This window comes from Urocitellus parryii, chromosome 5 (genome assembly GCF_045843805.1).
Source record: "Urocitellus parryii isolate mUroPar1 chromosome 5, mUroPar1.hap1, whole genome shotgun sequence".
Taxonomy (NCBI): domain Eukaryota; kingdom Metazoa; phylum Chordata; class Mammalia; order Rodentia; family Sciuridae; genus Urocitellus; species Urocitellus parryii.
Window position 1 is genome coordinate 147,445,819 of NC_135535.1, and position 21,291 is coordinate 147,467,109.

Sequence of the window (21,291 nt, forward strand, 5' to 3'; positions counted from 1 at the left end):
GATCATTAATTTAACTCCATAATCTTCACTCTTTCAATCTTCTCTGAATATGTTCATACACTTCATAAATTCTATTTAATCTAGGGGAAATTACAACCTCAAGACTTCTGACCTATTCAAATTTGCATTCTTCTTGCACCATCATCCCAAGGTACTCCTTTGCCTTTACCATTTACCATTTGCCATATCTTTTATTTTCCATAGTCTATATTTTCTCTTCATTTGATTTAATCTCTAATTTTAGTGGCACACAATCTTTAGCAGCTATCTCAGACAGGTTGTGAGAAAAATACTTTTTTTGAGATTCCTAATATCCAAGAATAAGTGTTAACTTCATGTTTTGTTGATAGTTTTGCTGGGTATAAATTTCTACATTGGAAGTGTTTTTCCCATGAGACAATGCTCCATTGTCTTCTGGGCCTTGGTGCTTTATCAATCTGGCAAGACTCCTGTATTCCTATTGTGCCTACATCCATAAAGCTGAGCACTACTGAGGAAAAACACAGGTCAAGAAGTCTGATTCATTAGAAATGTATCATTATCAACATCAATTGGACTCTCAAAAATGCCAGTCCGTCCTTTTACAGATAAAAGTGTATTTTAGAACCTCTCAAAAAAGCAAAGTGAAACAGCTTATTTCCTTCAAATCTCTGATAGCTTATTTTCTTCAAATCTCATAGCAGAGAACCTTAATTTTTATCTTTTGGGAAAATAAAAGCCCTTAGATGGGAATTTCCTTATATTCTAGAAGTGAAACTTACAAACTGTCTTGCATTTGTCTATTCACCTAATGAGCTGTTTTTTAATTTTTTTTCCTCAGCTTGTGACTTGGAATCTATTCTGTTCATGTTCTCAAAGTCTTATAGTATCTATTCTTCTTTTTTTGAATAGGCAATTTCTGTTAACTGAATCTTTTCTAATCATCTTTAAACATGCTCAAACCTTCAAAAACCATCAAGTTAACCATTCAACCAACCAACGAAACAATAAACAACAAACAGTACTCCCTCTATCATATTATTTTTAGCTCATGATCTCTCTTTTCATTAACTGTATCTACTTCACCATTCCATTCTTCTTTCTTGCTAAAGTCTTATTGACCTTAATAAAAATGTTGGCTTCCCTTATAGTACACAAATATTCATACTTTAACTTCGGAAACAGATTTTCTCCTGGGCTTATACAACAAGATGTTATGTGTTTTGATTTTCATTCTTCTTTCTGCAGCTTCTGCTTTCTTTCACATTACACTGAACTCTATTTAACCACTAAATGTCAGAATTTTAAAAAAGGTTCTTTCCTTGGTTCTCTTTTTTCCCTGCTTTCCTCAGATAGTCCTACTCACACATAAGGCTAAAACTGTCACCTATAGTATATAAAGAACTAACTTCTTTGGCCAAGATCTTTTAACTGAACTCTAGACCCACATATGCAATTACATACTTGACACAACTTCTTGGAGGTCTCTGTGGTGCCTCATATTCCACATGCCCAATTCAACTCCATGATCTCTCCTTCACAGTAATTCTCTTCCATTATTCCTTGTTTCAATTAGTGGCACCCATATCTCTCTGATTATGTTAGCCAGAGCACTACAGAAATTCTTGACATTACCTTTCCCATCACTCAATATCCAACTTAACCACCAATCTAATTGATGATACCATAAAAATATTTGAATGTTTGTCTTTCCATCTTTACCACCTGGATAAGATGTTTGTATGAGGTATTGAATCCAGAGATACTTAACCACTCAGTCACATCTCCAGCCCTTTTTATTTTTCATTTTGAGACAAAAGGTGCTCAGAGCCTTGCTAAGTTGCTGAGGCTGGCTTTGAATTCACAATCTTTATGCCTTAGCCTCTGGAGTTGCTGGGATTATAGGCATGTGCCACCATGTTTTTCTTGATAGTGTCTTAATTGGTCCAACTACTTCTATTCTCTCTCTGAATCTGTTCTCCACACCATAATGACAGTCAAGTTTTTAAAATACAAGTTTAAGAACATCATCTTTTACTTAAAGCCTTTGTATAAATTCCTTTTGTTCTAGGGATAAAAACAAAAACTTTTTCATTTGCTCTATAGTGCTCACATGCTCTACCTCTTACTTTCATCACCTTCCTCAGTGAGTACCATCTAATGTCTTGTTTCCAGTCATTCTGATTTCTTTTAGTTCCATAAACTGAGTTATATATACTGCCTCCTCTGGCTACAGGGTCTTTGCTTGTGCTAATCTTGTTGACAGTAAGAATAGCTTACTGGCTAAGTGTAAAGCACATGAACATAGTAGAGTCTCAATAAATATTTGTCAACAGAAAAGATGGTAAACATCCCTGATGGAAGGCAGTGGGGCTAGTCCTAGACAGACCCTTTTGGTGCTGAAACTAGTGTCTTTCAGAGTAATCAAATAAACATTAACAAGTCCAGAGAAGGAACACGTGGTAGTAAATGGGAGCAGTGAAAGATGCATCTGTTTTCAGTTCATCAGGTCATTTTGAGTAGGACGGTTCTCTGTCTAACAAGACAGGATTTTGTGGAGATCATGTACTAGACACATGGGCCTGGGTTTGATTCCTGCTGCATTATGTGCTGCTGTATGACCTAAAGTTACATCATTTAACTTTTCACAGTCTATTTCCTCATCTGTAAATTACCCTAAAGTACCCTGCACAGAGTCAAATCTTGTTAACAAGACACTGAACCTGTAAACATTTTGATCTGCCTTAAGCATATTACATCCACAGGCCCATGCCAATGATATGGCTTGCCCCACAGGTAAGCCAGTAAGCCTGCCTCCACTGAGTGACAGACTACTATCTCCATCCTCCTCCCAGGAATAAAAAAAATCTTTTATGCTTTTGGTCATAAAATAAAAGAGGTTATGAATCTGTATGAGCTTGGGAGGAGAGTTCCAAGGGGCACACCTGGTATAAGGGAGTTGTCTTCTCTTCCCTGGTTCTTCATATCAAAGTTTGAAAGAGGCAGTGGGTGGACTGGCTCTGCAGTTAGGATCAGTGGTTACCAGCCCTCAACTGTGAGACTGATCTTGAGAACAGAAAGGAGCCCTCCTTCCCTGACCAGACAGCCCTGTCCAGAAGCCAAGTGTATCCACCTAACCACCACTGTGATCTCCCAGCCTCTTTTCTTCTTCTTCCTTTTTTTTTTTTTGGTCTGTTGAGTCCATTCCTTGAGAATTACAAAGAAATATCACGCCTTTCTCCTTCCATTCAAGGGAAGAAAAAAAATTCCCTTTCCTAAGAATAAAAAGACTTAAGTCTCTAGTCCACCTCCTTTCTAGTGGGTCACTTTGCTGAGATGAAGACTCTGGGTTTGAACCTTGACTGGAAGAATGAGCTACATGTAAGCTGTCCATAGTGATGTCTGTGAAAGATGAAAGTCGTTGTTTTTTTTTTCCCCTCCAAACCTTCTCTCTTCTCACTCCTCCTGTTCAAACTTGTGAGACACACTGGGGCTGTGAGTTTCAGGATGAACTGTGGGTGTTTGAATCGAACAGGAATTGTATACGCACTCCGTGGGCATTCCATGAGTGTGCATTGCTTCAATTTGGCCTATGTCTGTTTGGAGGAGGACTTTGAGAGTATGCACGGGGCTGGAATTTGTACGTGGAAGTGTAGAAAAGTGGTAGGGTGTAAGTGAAGTGTGTGGATGAGGAATTATATGTGCCTTCAAGAATGTGCTGTGCTCGTAGTTGAGTGAAGAGCTGTGAGAGTACTTGAGCGTGGCAGGCATTACATGTGTAGGCGCAAAAAGTAGTAGTGTGTACGTGTTCTGTGTGTGCGCGCTAGTGTGAGTGAGCGCCAGGGGCCGTCCGCCCGCCCGCCCGCCCGCCGCGGCTCCCCGTGGGCCGGTCGGGCCAATGAGCGCGCGGCTGCCGGGGCGGCGGGCGGGGAAGGGGCGCCGGGGGCCCAGCGGATGGAGGCTCGGGCGGCGCGGCGCGCTCACTCCGCGCGGGCGTTGCTGGCAGGGGGCGGCGCAGCCACTGGCCCAGGACCCGGGCTGCGACCCGGGACGGCGGGCGGCGTCCGGGGCTGGGATGCGCCGGGGGTTCCGAGGTGGCGGCGTGGGCGGCAGCGTCGGCGGCTGCTGGGGGACGAGCTAGCGCCGCGGCGCGGGGACCCAGTCCAGCCCGGCCGGCGAGTGGAGGCGGCGGCGCCACCCGAGCGGCGGCGGCGGCAGCAGCCGGAGCCTCAGCGCCCCTCGCCCACCATGGCCGCCCAGGGCGAGCCCGGCTACCTGGCGGCACAGTCGGACCCGGGCTCCAACAGCGAGCGCAGCACCGATTCGCCCATGCCCGGGTCCGAGGACGACTTGGTCGCCGGAGCGCCCTTGCACAGCCCCGAGTGGAGCGAAGAGCGCTTCCGCGTGGACAGGAAGAAACTTGAGGCCATGTTACAAGGTAGGCATCCCCCCGCGTCCTCGGACTCCCCGGCTGAGCCCCCAACTCCTTTCCGGACATCCCAGCCCCCTCCCCCGCGGGCCGGAGGACACAGGGAATGGGGACCTCGAGGGACTCCCTATCCTTCCACTCCTCTCAGGTCTCCAGGCACCGGGGCCCTGGGCTAACTGGATGGGCTCCGAAGAGCTGAAGGCCGAGTGTTTGTACGAGCGCGCCCAAGTTGGGATCTAGACTTTGGAGACGGATGCCAACTGGAGCCCGGACACCTGGGCTGTGTCATCCCGACGCACTCGGACCGCCAGAGTGAGCGTGTCTGTCGTCTCACTCCCGGGCCGCCTAGAATTCTAGTTTTGTTTCTTTCTTGCACGTTTCGCTTTCTCCCCTTGTCAGTCTCCACTTCCTCCAGCTGAGGGGCCTTCTCTCCCTATTGGGAAACGCTCTGCAGATGTCAAGGCTTAAGACGGGAGCTCCCGCCCCCGCCCCCCACCCCCCATCGTCAGGGGCCGGGATCGGGTGAGAGCCACAGCGTGGGGATGGTGTCGGGGCAGTGCCGCTGTGTTTGAGGACAGTATGTGTTCATCCTCTAACAGGCTTATGAGTTGCATTCATTTCATAAAAATCTTACTGTGCGATGAGTGTCTGACTTTGTCTTGCACAACTTGGGCTTTTTTTTTTTTTTTTTTAACTCTTTAGTTTCTCTGGGACTTTCCCGGGCGGGCAGAAAAGCTGTAATTATACTGGACAAATTCTGATTTATGATGTGAGGATTTGAGTGAACGCTAAAATCCAAGGTCAATTTGACCTTTCTTAAAAACGTTAATTACTAGCCTACTCGAAGCCACTAGTGTGGCTCAGTTCCCACATCCAAAGAGAGAAATGAGGTAGTTTGAATGACTATCATTGTTAAGATTTGTGGTAGGACCAGGCTTTAGACTCACTAAGCAATGGTGGTGAAGATTCATTCAGTAGCTAGTGTCCTTTTATCACTGGGGTTTGGAACTTTCCAAACTTTCTTTTGTGGTTGTATGCATAACTTACTTTGACTTTATCAGTCAGTATATCGCACTGTGGGAGCGAGTTAGCCCTTGGTGGTAATCCAGTGGGTTTTTAGAACAATTAAGCAGGTTATTTTAAGAGAGAACAACATGTTTTCCAAAACAATAACTCGGTGGAAACAAATAGCAAGAGTGTTTGGCAGGAGTCTTTGGATGTGCTACAAACTGTCTCCCTTGTCGCTTATATTTATTGATAAACATCCCTAATACTTCTCATGTCTCTCTTTCCCTCAAATTACATAACTTTCTAAGAGAGTTGTTCCTGTGATAAACTGTTCAAATAAGACTATTACCAGGTGGTTTTGGAAAATAAAGCCTCAATTTCATTTCAGTAACTCATTTTGGTAATTTCATTTGTTCCATAGTTCTTTTTGTCTATTTTTTGATTATAAAAATATTAAATTTATGTTGTAAAAATATATTGGATTGAATCAAGACCATATATTATGCATCCTTTTCAACAATTTCCAATGTGTTCTCTCCATGAGTTTGGAGTTATGTGAAAAATTTCCAGCCTTTTTCTAATAATAAAATTTTCTCATGTTATATCATGCTTACCTTTTTAACTTGCACAGACAAATGACAGCAGTCATGTAACCTTCTAGAAAGCCCACATGTATAATCTGAGCTTTAGAAGTGGATTTTTTTTTAGTTAGTTCATTTTCATTTTGAATACTATGAAATATGGGTGAGGCATTTTTTAAAATTTGAAGACTGACTCCTTTATAGATATGTTATTTTGACGTCCAATGGTTTAAAATTGCTTTACAGTGATAGTTTGTTTTACAGATAATAGAGCTAACATTTCTTCAGCTACTTGTATATAATAAAATATTTACTTAGTGATTTTGAACATAATACTTTGATTAACTTTCCAAAATCACCTATAAATGAATTACAACTTTCATGAATGCAAATTTGAACACATTTGACAGTAGAACCCAATGCACAGTGTACATTTTATGATGCATACTTCCCAGTATCAAATTATGTAGAATGACCCTTGTTCAAGGAACCTGACTAGTTTCCTGAACCAAATGTAATCAAGTGCCTTATTGCTTATACCAGGTGGTTATAGCAAATATGAGCACTATAGTCACTCAGACCTGAGTTCAAATCCCTATGGAATCTTGGGAAAGTTTCTAGATCTCTCCTTGCCTTCAGTTTTCTCATGTGTAAAATGGGGCTAATATGAAGGCTTTCTCTTAGGCTTTTGTGAGAAGGAAAGAGAGTGCCTATTAAGCTAAAATTTGTTATAGTGATAATAAATCATAAGAGCTTCATAAATATCAGCCATTTTTATTATTTTTAATAGTAAATATTGCATCATGGATTCAAGTGGTTTCTAGTGTCTGCCACAATTTGTAAGATATAGCATATACTTAATAAATAGCTGGGAAAAGAAGAATTTTGTAAATTCATAATTGCCGAACCAAAATCGAAAACAAGATAGTAGGAAGTCCGGCAAGTCAACAAATTTGTTAGTTATTTTTGGGCGGAAAACTTTTCATTTGGAAAGGGTCAAGCAAGTAAAGGTTATGTTTGTCTGGTTGAGTTTCTGATTATTGTGAATTTGGGTTGGCTATTTTTCTTTTTACAATAGCCTTAAAATATGTGTGGGTTTTCCATTTTAAGTCTGAATAAGATTGTTGGCCTTTAAGTCTTCAGAGTGTAAATTGGTGATTATAATGCTTGGAATTTGTTTGCAGAAGACTGTCCTGGGGGTAAGTTAATCTTTAATAGTTGTATTTTTATTAGTAGAGAAATTCTTCTACGCAATGGACCAAAAATTCAATGAAGTTAAAATATGGGCAGTAGGGTAGTAGTCAAAGAGATGAAATACCATTCTTGGATGATCACTGAATCCTAAAATAATTGATACCCATAAAAACCACCAGACCGAAAATGGAGGGGGAAAAAAATCACTAGTTTTTTTTTTTTTTTTTGGTGTGTGTGTGTGTTTGATTTTATGACTACTTTGGAACAGCCATGAAGAATGTCTGACATTTTCATTGGAATCTAAATGACACTTATTGATTTTCCCAGGCGATGGTTTTCTAAATGAGAATTTACTTCTGAGTGTAATTTAGGTTTTTAATGGATATTGTCAGCCTTGAAATGAATACCATGGACAGCATTTTTCAGTGATAAAGAAAATCATTTTTAATTTCTTCAATCCTGATCTTCAAAATTTAGATTTCTTGCTTCTTGTCACATAGTAATGTTAACTCATTGAGGACAATTAAATGTGAGTTATGATATGTAAATAGGAGGGAAAGTGTTAGACAGGAAGTATGGGGAAAAGTTGGAAATAATTGGTCAAAAGAGTCAGAGATATAGTCCTGGTGTTTACCAAAGTACTGAGGCAAATACAGAATTTCTGTATGAATGCTTTTTTTAAGATAAAAAATTATGTGTACCATAAAATTAAAAAATTTCACATATGATTCAGAAGCATAAGCATTTTCATAATTACCAATGCTTTGTGTTTCAGTAAAGAAAGAAGGGAGCATTCACAGAAGCAGGGTTGAGGTGACTTATTTACATGAGTGGTGATTGACATCTGGTGGGTTTTTTAACTGCACTGCTGCTGAAGGCTTTAGAAACCATGTTGCACTTTTACAATACTGGGCAGAACTGGAATCATTCACTACTGCTTGCTTGAGTAGCAGAACAAGCCACCAAAGCAGAGGTTGTCATACTCACTGATTAAAAGTATGAGTAGCAATTATATTATCTTTTTAATGCAGCAAACTTTTGTCATATGGTTTGATATTGTTGAGAAAGCAGAAAGGAATAGGAAGAGGAAATATTTGAAAATGGGAGAGTACTGGAAGTGAAGATTAAGAGTAAAGCTAAAATGAATAGAGCTTTCCAGCTAGTGCTTGATCAAGGATAGCAGATAAGAATAACAAATCAAGTAACTTTATGAAGCTGGGTCAGATCTTGGTTAAGTACAAGCTCTAGTGCACGGGGCTGGGTCAGATCTAGATTTGAATTTTGGTGTTACCTTTGAATAGGGAGCTTGGGAAAATTTATTACATGCAGCCCCATTTCTAAATGGGAGATATTAGCAATAGTTCTTTTACATCCTGAGTAGTTGGTAACAATTAAGGGGAAAAAGATGTATGTAAAAATATCATGGTTCTAGCCATATAGGAAGTGCTTAAAAGTAATTATAATGACAATATTCACTATAAACCATTATTTTCTTAAGCTGAAAATGAAAATCAAATTTCATAGAAAATGAATATAATGATTTTATGATTAATGAACATTAACAGCTGTCTAAATACTTTTATTGGTCTTCCTGGTAGCTGGTAGTGTGTTGAGTGGATTAGCCCTTGTAAAGATAGTTAAATATATAACTGAGTGGCTTCCCTAGTCATGACTGTGGAATTGTAGATTTTGCTCAGGATGAGAGGGCTTTTGACCCTCTTCAGTTGTGATTGTCGTTGCTGTGAGTGTCTTTCATTCTTTGAATAGTCCTAAGTCATTCACTTTTGCTATTTTTACTCAAGACAAGCAGCAAAATCAATCATTCTCTCTTCTAGTTATATGTTGTTCTAAACTGGAGTCATTTATTGGTGTCTACAAAAGATCTTTTTGAAAGAAAATGCTTTGTCTGAACTAAGTTGTTCTATTTGCTCACCTGAAAAGTGGGATACTAATAGTCCCACCATATGGAAATGTGAGCACTGAACAAGAGAATGCACCACATTAGAATGTTTATCCCAGGGCTGGGCACGTGACACTTAGCAAACATTAGTGTAGCTGCAGCACTTTCTCACGTGATAGATAAAGATTTCAAAACACTAGAAAGCAAACACTTGCCAGTTTATTTAATTTTTAAAAAAATTGCTCTGAATCCTTTATTTGAGGTGGTGGTGGTGGAGGAGTGCTTGATTTATTATTAAATGAAAGTCTTCCTTTAAAAAATCAGTTTGTTAGGGCAATTGAAGTTGAGTCCCAGAGCAGAATTGAAAGGTAAAGTGCTTTATAGACTAATTGAAAAAACACATCAGACATTATGTAGCTTGGCAGTAAAAATCTTAGGAGCTGCCTGCATGCCTGCCTGGACTGAGGCTCTCACTTTGCCACTGGTGGAGGCCTGTGAAGATGTGATCTGGGCTCATGGGCACAGAGTGAGCACTTGGTAATTGTGCATACTCAGTAATACTATCTTATCTGGGAAGACTCATGAGGTTTTGGTTAAGTTGATCATTGATCATTCAGTCATAGCTAGAGAGGTTTGTTGTATTGATGACTTTTATAGACAGGAATGTATTTGGCTGTGACTAAGAGAAAGCCTAACATGGAGTGGGTGATACAACCCAGGAGTGTACCATCTTCACTTCACAAGAAGTCCCGGGTTAAGGGGTGCAGGCCTTGACAGCTGCTCAAGGGCATGAAGGTGCCTGGCATCTTTTCTCCTTCTCAGCTTCACTATCTTTAGCCTGTGACTTTTGGCCTCATTTGTGCAGTGTGGTTTTGGTTATGTCCAGAGGTACACATCTGTGATCTGTGTGGGGAAAAGGGGGAAAAAGAAAAATAGATTTTTTTTCTTTCCATATGACAAAGAATTCTCTCTCCTGGAAGTTATATATTTACTTCTTTGGTCATTGTTTGGTGCAAGAGACTCTGGCAGTGTGTCTTTTCCAACCCGCTAGTTGAAGCAGGCAAGGAAGAATGGGGTCAGGGTGGATGCTGGATGTTTGATTTTATAGCTTTGACACGGTAGGCAGAGCAGAGGAGCCTTGTGACCCCAGATTCCAAGTGTGACTGAAGCCCAAGTTTATCTGTTTTGGAGACTGTGGCCTGTCCTGTCAATCCTTACCAAGTTAGATTTCTGGTAATCATACATAGGTAGAACTTTCTTCTTAACACAATCCAGGTGTAAACAGAGGAAACACCCTTGGATCATCTAAAGCTGTTTTTACCTTATTATTCCTTTTATCAACAGGACCTAGATCCACTGAGAATTGAAATTATTGTTGGAAACACCCTTGATCATCTAAAGCTGTTTTTACCTTATTATTCCTTTTATCAACAGGACCTAGATCCACTGAAAACTGAAATTATTGTTGTGGTTTTTTTTGTTGTTGTTTGCTAAACATGTGCCTTGGAAATATCTTTTTTATCTTCATTGTTTTGTCCACATCAAATGTTTTTTTCCCCATCAAAAAATTACATAACACAACATAAACACTTATTTTTACTTTTTTGTTGCTCTAAGATCTCTTTCTTCCTAAGATATCCTTCCTTTCTGCTACCCATCTCCTGTTTCTTTTGGTAGTAACTGTTTCAGTATAGTTTGAGCTCCTGCTCTTTTGGCTTTATAGATTGATCACTCTAGTGTAATCCGGCCAACAAAGCCAGAGTTTGTTCAGGAGATGAAGTCATTTTTCAGGCAGTTTGATGGAATTATTATCAAGTTTGTGCCATGCTTTGCTATTTGAAACTGTCTAAAATCATGAGCCAATAAAGTATGCCCATTGGCCCATCCTTAGTTTGTGCCATTCATGTTAAGATAGAGCTCTCACTGAACAATGCATGAGGTGACAGTCACCATACCTATATATTCATTTATGTAAAATGCTTAATAAACCAACACAGATGAGGCATGATTTTAATACTAATTTTAATGGCTTTTTCAGTGTGTGGAGATGACCTTGGCAAGTAACTTTTGTTGTTATGTTGCAAGAGCCAACACATTTGATTGCTTTTTAATCCTTCGGTATTAGTGTTTAGGACAGCGTGTTAAAACCATCAAGAGAAACACTTTGTGGATGTTATGCATTTATATATCCCTAAAATATGAATCCACTAGTAACTGTAGGTGATGAAAGCATTTATATGTGTAGTATTAAATTCTGTTCCCATTTATGATGTTGGCATATGAAAAAATAATGCTCCCTTTTTAGCTGTAATGTACTTTCTCCTGTCACAGTGAGAAAGACAATCATATATTAATCTGCATATTGAGTTTAATATGGACTTTAACTTCATTTCTTGAATAGAAAAGAGGCTAGCCATAGAATTTGAAAATTAGCCATTGCTTTTATTTCACTGATTTGAAAGGTAATACTTATTAAACAGTACTTGAAAATTCACTTTTACAAATGTAAACAAAACAAATCAAACAGTAACAACAACAACAAACCAAAAGTCATCCTGAAGTCCAAAATCTAGCAATAACCCATGATGTTACTTTGTGAAAAATTTTCCTGATCTTTAAAAATATGCTCACATATAATATATTTTTGCAAGACATAATGAGTTCCTACTGTATGTCAGGTGCAGTGTTAAGTTTTGGGGATGCAGGTGAAACCAAGATAAATATGGTCATTACCCTTGTGTGGCTTTAATTCTATACTAGGATCATAACTCCTCTGTTTCACTTAGCATTCTACTAGAGGTATTTTCTGTTTCATTAAAGATTATTGAAGAACATGGTTTTAAATATCTACATAATTCCCTTGACAGACACTTTGTTTAATGTTATCACAACATAAGAAGACTTTTAGTTGGCCAGATAGTGGGAAGAACCAAATGTTTATATTCATACTGCTCAGGGGTTAGATCCTGGCTTTATCATTTATTAGCCATGTGGCCTGGGACAAATCAATAACTTCTCTGAGCCTCAGTGTCCTTGTCTCTAAAATTGGTATATAAGTGTCTTCTAGATCATGGCTGGGCTAGAAATAATGTGCACAAAGAATCCATAAGTGCCAGCTATGGAGCAGGTACTCAAGGAATGGCAGTATTGAATACTAATACGGTTGCCCCAAACACTTTTGCCTAAAAAGCCTTACATGTATCATTGGTTATTTGAATAGCAAAAATTCTTACTAGTAAAATATTTTGGGTCAAAATGAAACTGGAGTTTTGAGGCGAAACTTGATTCTGTGCTTCTGCTAGCAAATGAGACTGGAGTTTCTCTACTTCTGCTGGCAAGTGAGGTCTGTGTAAGGTGCAGGTCTCTGAAGCCCCGAAGTATTGCTGCTCTTAATGTTGGCAGACCCCAGCAGCTCACTGTCAATGTCCTCTTCCTTTTGGGTTCTTGTTTCGTAAATTCGAAGAATGAAATCCACAGACCAGGAAGAGTAAGTGTAAGAGTACGATTTATTGAGATTAGAAACAGGAATGGAACTATGGCAGTGCAAGAAGGGACCTGATAGCAAGTTTTCTCTATGAAACTGTGCTAGTTTAGGGCTTTATATAGCACACGGGTCACTGTGATTGATCCAAATTTATGCTAATGAGGATTTGGAAGAAGTACCTACTAGATAGGTTTGGAAATGTACTAACACTGTTGGTCCAATTTTATGATGGAAATGTACTAATGTGGTCAATTCTCCAGTCCCAACTTCCATTCAGGTCTGTCCTGCTTTCATTTTCTCTCCACAGATCAGGAAGTAGGAGTTTGAGGTCATAGGATGGGCTGCACTGCAGTGCAGGGGTCTGTTCCCGTGCCCAGGCAGGCTCCACTGAATAGACTGTGCTTAAGGGCCATGGGCAGCCACTCCCTGCTCCACTGCTCCTACTTCTCAGCAGGGACTAGTAGGTTGGCTGCTGGGCTGCCCTGGAGAGCCATGTTAAAAGGGCATAGACATCTTAAGGCTCTTGATCAATTTTGCAAAATTATTTTCATTTAGGGTTATTATTGAGATATGGTTTGTTCTTCTAGCCATATTTATTTATTGATGTTACTAAACCTGATTTGTTATCCTCTTTGACTACTTTCCCCCCTTTACTGTCCTACCTCCCAATGTTGGTTTTCAATGTTATTTTCCATTTCCTCTTCCTGTAATGTTTTGCCAAGGATTTTTTGAAGAGATGGTTTTCTAGCTGCGAATTCTTTTAACTTTTGTTTATCGTGGAAGGTTTTAATTTCATCTTCTATCCTGAAGCTTAATTTCGCCGGATACACGATTCTTGGTTGGAACCCATTTTCTTTCAGTGTTTGAAATATGTTATTCCAGGATCTTCTAGCTTTCAGAGTCTGTGTCGAGAGATCAGCTGTTATCCTGATTGGTTTACCCCTAAATGTAATCTGCTTTCTTTCTCTTGCAGCTTTTAAAATTCTCTCCTTATTCTGTATGTTGGACATCTTCATTATAATGTGTCTAGGTGTGGATCTCTTATGATTTTGCATATTCGGCGTCCTGTAGGCTTCTAGGATTTGGGATTCTGTCTGATTCTTCAATTCTGGGAAGTTTTCTCTTATTATTTCACTGAACAGATTGTTTATTCCTTTGGTTTGGAGCTCTGTGCCTTCTTGTATCCCAATGACTCTTAAATTTGGTCTTTTGATATTGTCCCATATTTCTTGGATGTTCTGCTCATGGTTTCTTAGCAGACTTGCTGAGCTGTCTATGTTCTTTTCCAGTTGAAATACTTTGTCTTCATTGTCTGATGTTCTCTCTTCTAAGTGATCTACTCTGCTGGTAGTATTCTCAATTGAGTTTTTAAGTTGGTTTATTGTTTCCTGCATTTCTAGGATTTCTATTTGTTTGTTTTTTATTACCTCTATCTCCCTGTGAAATTGATCTTTTACTTCCTGGATTTGTTTGTCAATGTGATCTTTCATTGTCTGATTTTGCTGTCTCATGTCTTCCTTGAGACTCCAGATAATCTGAAGCATGTATATCCTGAACTCCTTATCTGACATTCCATCAGTTGCAGCTATTACCTCTTCTAATGTTGAGTTGACTTGCATAGCTTGTAGTCCTTTCTTTCCTTGTCTTTTCATACTGCTCGCGTTTCTTTCTGCTTGGTGCAACTGTTGTGTTTTTGAAATTTACCCCCTGGCCTGTCTTTCCAGTGGGCCGCAGGTATCTTTGCTCCCCCCGCTCCGGCACCTTGTAGCTCCCTAGTGCGCGCCACAGACTCCAGCCGCAGGGCGATTGCCTATCAGGCTATGCGCCCCTCCGTGCGGAGAAAAGGAGCTCCCGCAGTCGAACTTTGCACGATGGAAATCTGTCTGGAGCCCCTCGATTTCGCTGGAAATTGGCGGCGGCCTACTACGGGTTCGGGCGGGGCGGCCCAAGCCGCTCAGGGTGACCGCCACTTGCAAAAGCGGTTGCTGGCTCCGGGACTTGACTTCTGCACCCGCCGCGGTGCCACCTGTTGAGCCGGTTAGCTGTGGCCGTGTGGTTAGGGACCCGGAGGGAGAAGCAGCTGCTCCCAGAGTGAGCGCTATGCCTTCCGGGGGAGCCCGGATGGCGGAGGCCCACTGCGGGTTCGGGCGGGGCGGCCCAAGCCGCTCAGGGTAACCGCCGCTTGCAAAAGCGATTGCTGGCTCCGTGTCTTGACTTCTGCACCCGCCGCGTTGCCACCTGTGGAGCCGGTTATCTGTGGCCGCGTGGTTAGGGACCCGGAGGGAGAAGCAGCTGCTCCCAGATTGAGCGCTATGCCTTCCGGGAGAGCCCGGATGGCGGAGGCCGACTGCGGGTTCGGGCGGGGCGGTCCAAGCCGCTCAGGGTAACCGCCGCTGCAAAAACGATTGCTGGCTCCGTGTCTTGACTTCTGCACCCGCCGCGTTGCCACCTGTGGAGCCGGTTAGCTGTGGCCGCGTTGTTAGGGACCGGGATGGAGAAACAGCTGCTCCCAGAGCGAGCGCTATGCCTTCCGGGGAAGCCCGGATGGCGGAGGCCCACTGCGGGTTCGGGCGGGGCGGCCCAAGCCGCTCAGGGTAACCGCCGCTGCAAAAACGATTGCTGGCTCCGTGACTTGACTTCTGCACCCGCCGCATTGCCACCTGTGGAGCCGGTTAGCTGTGGCCGCGTGGTTAGGAACCGGATAGGTGGGGTGGCTGCTTGCAAAGCGAGAGCTAGGCCTCCCGGGGGAGCCCCTTGCCGGAGTGGCTAATGTCTGCGGACTAGACCTCTGTGCCCGAGTGGCCTCCCAAGATCCACTTCTCTGGGACAAACTGTCACTTCCAATAAACCTACCAGATCACGGCTGCTCTCCTCTAAAGGGAATTATGCTAGGAGTTCCTCCATATGTAGGCTGCAGCTGTCCAGGTGGGTCTTTCTTATCCCGTTAAAGTGGAGACGTTGGAGTCGCTGCTTCCTCGCCGGCCGCCATCTTCTACCCCTCCTTTGCAAAATTATTTTCTAGGAAGGTTTTCAGGTTAGGAAAAATGGACAGCAGATTTGTAGGATATCTGCTTCTTTTATCTGGCTTGTTTGAGCAGGCAGTTGTGAGATATTAGGAAACAACTAAATTAACAATATAGGGTTAGAATTCTGCTTTGCTTTTTTTTTTTCACTGAAAAATTTAAGTGTCTTTCTACTGATTAGCATGTCTGTGGATCAATAGTTCTTAAAAACCATGTGCATAAAAACCACCTGGGTAGTTGGCTTAACAAGGCAAACTGTGGACCTCTCTCAGAGAGCCCAGACTCTCTGTCTGAAGGTGTTGCTGGAAGTGGTGGCAGAGGTCTGCATTTTGGAAAGACTCACGTTAAGTAGGTAGTCCCAGGATCACACTAAGATGTCTTGCTAGGTGGTTAGAAGAAGGTCAGATAATTGAGGTTAAGAAGAGTTATATTCTTTTCTTTCTTTGATTCCCTTTATCCTTGAAATTAGTTCTTTTTTCATGGTCTCATACCATCTTGAAGCATTTTAGTCCAGGAACACAACTTATCACTGCATGTTGTTTGTAGTAGATTATTGTAGGGGCTTGGGAATGACACAAACCTATCTATATTCTCGTGAAGGGGATATAGTGTCTTTATTATTGGATTGTAGACCCCGAATGCATTCAGTTTTCTTACATACTCCCATTAAGTTAGGAATAATAGACAACTAGTTAATATTTCATAAAGTAATAAGAAAGCACACACTTTTTATTCTAGGCATTTAAAAAGTGATAAGAGAACTTTTTAAAAAAGGATAATAATCATCTGTAATCTCATTTTTCTGCCTTAAAATATAGTCCTTAGGTTATTTGCATAGAGTTCATATAATTGCTTTTGTGGCATTAACTACTATTTTTAAGTCAGCATTTTGATTTACTCTATTAATTTTTTTTGTATTTCTAAGTAGTTTACAGAAATAATATTTTACGGTTGAATAATAATACATTGGATCTAAAATTATTTCTTACAACTATGGACTACCTTATAGTGAACATAGTTACATACCTCTCTTCCCCTTTGGAGCTATATGTTGACAAAAAATGTCTGGAGAATATGGGTGTTGGAGAATGATGGGAATTTTGACAGTAGCAGCTGACTTTAACAAGCACCTAATATGTGTTTCTCTTCCTGGTGCTTTATGCCTGTTCAGTATCTAAGCCTCCAGAACACAATCCATGAAATGCAGATGCTTTTGGGAAAAGCTTTAAACTTATTAAGTTTGGACCCCCTCACCTTTTTTAAAAAAAAATTCTGATTGGATCTAGACACCAGTGTTTTTTTTAGCATTGTTGTAGAGTTTAGGCTCTACATCTGCATCATAGGATGGGGCTGCAGTGCAGGTGTAAGAGACAACTGTTCTGAGTTCAGGGGCAGCACTGCTTCTTAAGTCCCCTGCCAAAACGCAGAGGATCCTGATGGTAGACAGAAGGATGCATCAGAATTCTCAGTGAGAAGATAGACATTCTAAGGCTCTGCCTTCTACTAGGTTTGGTTAAATTTTCTTCTTTTCTCCCTTTGTGAACTGGAGATAATAATACCTCTCTCCAGGGTTATTGTGAAGATTATATGATAATGTTTATAAAGTTGGCTTAAAATTGGAGCCCTGTAAGTGATCTGTGTTTTTCAAATTCATCTTGTATTTTTCTCCAGTATCTAACCCAATGCTGTGGAATAGCTGGACTGTGTTTATAGAATAAATGACTCGTGATAGGTCTGGATTAAAACCTTTGTCCAATTTTGGTCTAGTGGACCTAGCATTGACCCCATAGAATAGAACTTTAAAGCTAAGGCATGTACTTGGCCTTATGAAACACCAAACAGTTCTGCCTTGTAATTAAGGTAGAGCAGTTCTCCATGTGCAAGATGATATTTGTTCATCTTTAGTGTAGGGAATATGTAGAATGTTATACTATTAATGACAGCACATTAGTGTGGCATTTTGAATGCAAAACAGTTCAAGTGAGGTTAATGCTAAATAATTTATATCTGTATTTGATCTGGATTAGTGTTAAAATTGAAGTTTGTCAAGTTTGATATAACTTTCAATTTTTTTTTTTTTAGCTGCAGACATTGGATGATCTTGTTCTTGGAATAACATCTTCGAATATTTGCTTAAATGTGATTTTAAAGTATCTCAGTGAGATAATCCACTCCCCCAAATGAGAGAAGTCTTTTATAAAAGTCAGTTTGTTCTCTGTACTGGGATCGTTCTTGAGTTATTCTGAGTTAGAAGGAAATAACCCACTTGTCTTAGTAGAGTGACTGACTACAAGTCAGGGGACTTGAGTTCATGATTCCCTCGTGCCACTGACACTTTTACCTGGGACAGCTTTGTAAGGCTTTGGATTAGAAGCCCTTTAATAATCTCTTCCAGCTCTCGTATTCCAAATCTTTTGCTCAGTATGTGATATCGCCATGTTGGAGGCTGACTCATTTCTGTGTCCATGAGTAGTGTGGGCAGGACTTTGCTTGCGGTGTCCCCTACACAGGAGCTTTCCCTGTGGATGGGGAAGCTGGTCAAGTGCTGATAGTTGGGAGTGTCTTGGCTGTGGAGGAGCAAGCACTGGCAGGAGGGCTAACCACAGGTTGTTTTCTGACATTTGGCAGTCAGTTTGCAGCACCCCTGAATTCTAAATGGTGGATGTTAGCCCAGGTAAGATTTTCCATAATTATTGAGCAGGGGTTACAATGTCAACCACAGCTGACACTTGTTGGTGTTGACATCCCGTGCTAGATGAACAGCAGAGTTTGTATGCTTCCCCAAGTAGCATCTTTTTGTCACTTTTTCCTTCTCCTCTGCCAGCAAGTCCAGTTATCAAGCTTCTTGTGCCAGGATTTATATGTGGCAGCTAAACTGCTAGAGTTACGCAGCAGGGAAATGTAATAATATTTAGTAGAGCAAAATGCTAATTAAAAATAACGTTACACTCCATGGATGTGTCGTATATCAAAATACACTCTACTGTCATGTGTGCCTAAAAAAGAACAACAACAACAAAAGGACATCTATGTGTCCAAATTTCAGGTATTTTCAGAATTCTTTTAATTGGTTAAGTATTGAACACTAACACAAAATTTCTCTTACCTTTCATGGAAGACCACTAAGCTTGTATTGTCTGCATTTTGATTTGATCTTTTATTGTATTCTGAGCTTTTTTTGGAACTATTTAAAGCACAGTCAATATTTTGGCAAGATTTCATTGGTTTTTTAATTGATTAATTGGAATGATTTAATTTTAAAAAGTAAGAAAATTACATGTTGAGATTGGCTGCTACAGGAGGAATCATGTAAAGAAATGTCTATTTTAATTTGAGGAGATTTTTTAAATTAATTTTTCATATAGGAAAGAGAGACCCAATATTATCACAGATCTGTAACATTTTGATAATTTAGTAAAATGTGGTTGGTACTCATATTGTCATCGAAACAGAAATACTGTCTTAAATCTATATTTACCATCAGTGAATGGGCATCTGGGATGCATTATCTATGGAAATTATATTTGACCAAGTCAACACAATTAGGATTTGGCAACAAAACATTATAAAAATTGATTTTAATTTAACAGAAATTCTGCACAAATGACTAGCTTTTGAGCTTGTAAAAATTGTCTTCTCAAAAATCATTAGGGAATAGCGAGGCTGTGTACAATGAGGAGTTGTTGGAAAAAGTCATGAGTGTATATTATGGGACTGTAGACGTGAAGGAGGCCTTTTATCTTTAAAAGGAATACAACCTCTTGAAAGAAGAAAGCTACTTGCACCCTTCCTCCTCCTCCTCTTTCTATTTCATGGTACTGGGGATCAAACCTAGGGCCTAAGGCATACCAGGCAAACACTCTACTGCTGAACCACATCTCCAGGGCTCTCTACCTGCACTTCTTAACAGAAAATAAAAAAAGATACCATGGAGCAAGGCCAGACTTACTTAACGTGAATTTTACCTTGGGGTCACCTACCTCCATCCATAAATGCAATAACAGAGTAAGAAGAGTCAAATAGGAAGAAGGCAAAGTCAATTCAACGATGCACGATTTATTTTGTGACTGATGTGGGTGTCTGCTACTTGTGGTGTCCCAGGGGCTATGTCCTTAATCCATCCACCTAAGGGATTAAAAAGGTGGACATTTGTCTGTCACCTTCCTCTTTGAGGAGATTTGAGGTTTGGCCCCATGGGAAACTACCTTCCCTGCATTTCTAGGCTACATACATTTTGAGACCAACTGGCCTCCAGAAGCATCCAGCAAGTTCCTAGGGAAAGAAATGAAAAGCACCTCTGGTGTAAGCTTGAGACGAGGCATTGTCAGCACAAAGTGGTTTGTTACCGATGTGGAGCTCTTGCTGTAGCTTGATTGGAGTCAAAGATGAAGGACAGTAGAGGGGTGAGATGGTAAAGAAAATGTGTGTCCAGTCAGTGTTTTTTATATATTTTAAATGAAAAAATTCAGAAAGATGGATGACTACAGTTGAGTAAACTTTATGATATCACAGAAACAAACCTATTTGTAGTCAACAGGGTGGAGGAATAGGAGACCCTCCCTCCACAAATGAAACAATTTACGAACCAGAAAAGACGATGACAATGCCAGAAGTCAGTCATAGAATCACGGTGCTCCAGGAAAACTAAAAACTAAGTGCTGCTGCATTGAAATAGGTAAAAGAAAGTTGTTTCACTTTATTTGGGCCAGTCCCTCTCCCAAGCAAACACAGCTTATGATTGAGAAGAAAGGCACAATGTGTGGTTTCTTCTTTTTGAACTACCCAGGAGACTAGTTTCTGTCTTGCCTGACTTGGAGGAACTGGCATACTTTGGATATCTAGGGGTGCTTGAGAACAAAAGAAAGCTCAGGGGAGTCAGTGCCAAATAACCTGTAGTACTGCAGATAGACACCAGAGGGAGCAAAAATCTGCAAGTTCTTATAAAAGAAACTGGAAAACCTATCTGAAATTACACACATAATCCTAGAGAAGACGCAGTCCTCTAAAAGGTTTGTAAGTCTCCCAGAATCTCTAACTGGGCTGGTTGGTGAAAGTCTTTCTCACACAAAGCCCACGTGAAAGTCTGGTAGTAGTTGTTTTTTTCAGACATAAAAAGCACAACAAAAATAATAAGCTGCATGAAGAAACAGGGAAACACAGTCCAATTAAAGGAACAAAATAAATCTCCAGAAATTAATCTAAAGGAACAGAGCCCTGTGAATTACCTACCAAATAATTACCCAAAACAAAACAAAACAAAACAGAAACAAACAAAAACACAAAATATACATTAGCTCAGTTCACTACAAAGGAAAATAGATAATGAAACTATGCATAAAGAAAATTAATATTAGTAGGAGGGAAATATTGGAGAACAATATTGGCTAGATTATATTGTTATGTCATGTGCATATGTGAAAATTTAACAACAGAGACCATCATTATATATAATTACAATGCACCAATAAAAATTTGGAAAAAGTAGTATCAACAATGAGTTAGAAAATAGAAGCAAACAAATTCTGAAATTTGAGGATACAGTATAGAATAGAAAAACTGATTTGGGAATCAACAAGTAAGCAGAAGAAAGACAAATGAAGAAAGTTAGTGAAGTGGAAGACAGGTTATTTGAAATTAGTCATGTGCCACAATGTTTTAGTCAACGATAGATGACATATACAATGCTGGATGCA

General features: G+C 40.4%; 1 protein-coding gene across 3 annotated transcripts in view; it reads left to right on the forward strand.

Moving 5' to 3' along the window:
- The first annotated feature begins 3,994 nt into the window (after window positions 1-3,994).
- The window catches only part of Bicc1 (BicC family RNA binding protein 1), a 300,721-nt gene continuing 283,424 nt past the window's right edge, over window positions 3,995-21,291 (forward strand). For all 3 annotated transcript variants that reach the window (XM_026409052.2, XM_026409053.2, XM_026409054.2), the window contains exon 1: window positions 3,995-4,417. In XM_026409052.2, the coding sequence (XP_026264837.2) occupies window positions 4,228-4,417 (190 nt within the window). In that variant the 5' untranslated portion in view covers window positions 3,995-4,227. The remainder of the gene's footprint in view (window positions 4,418-21,291) is intronic.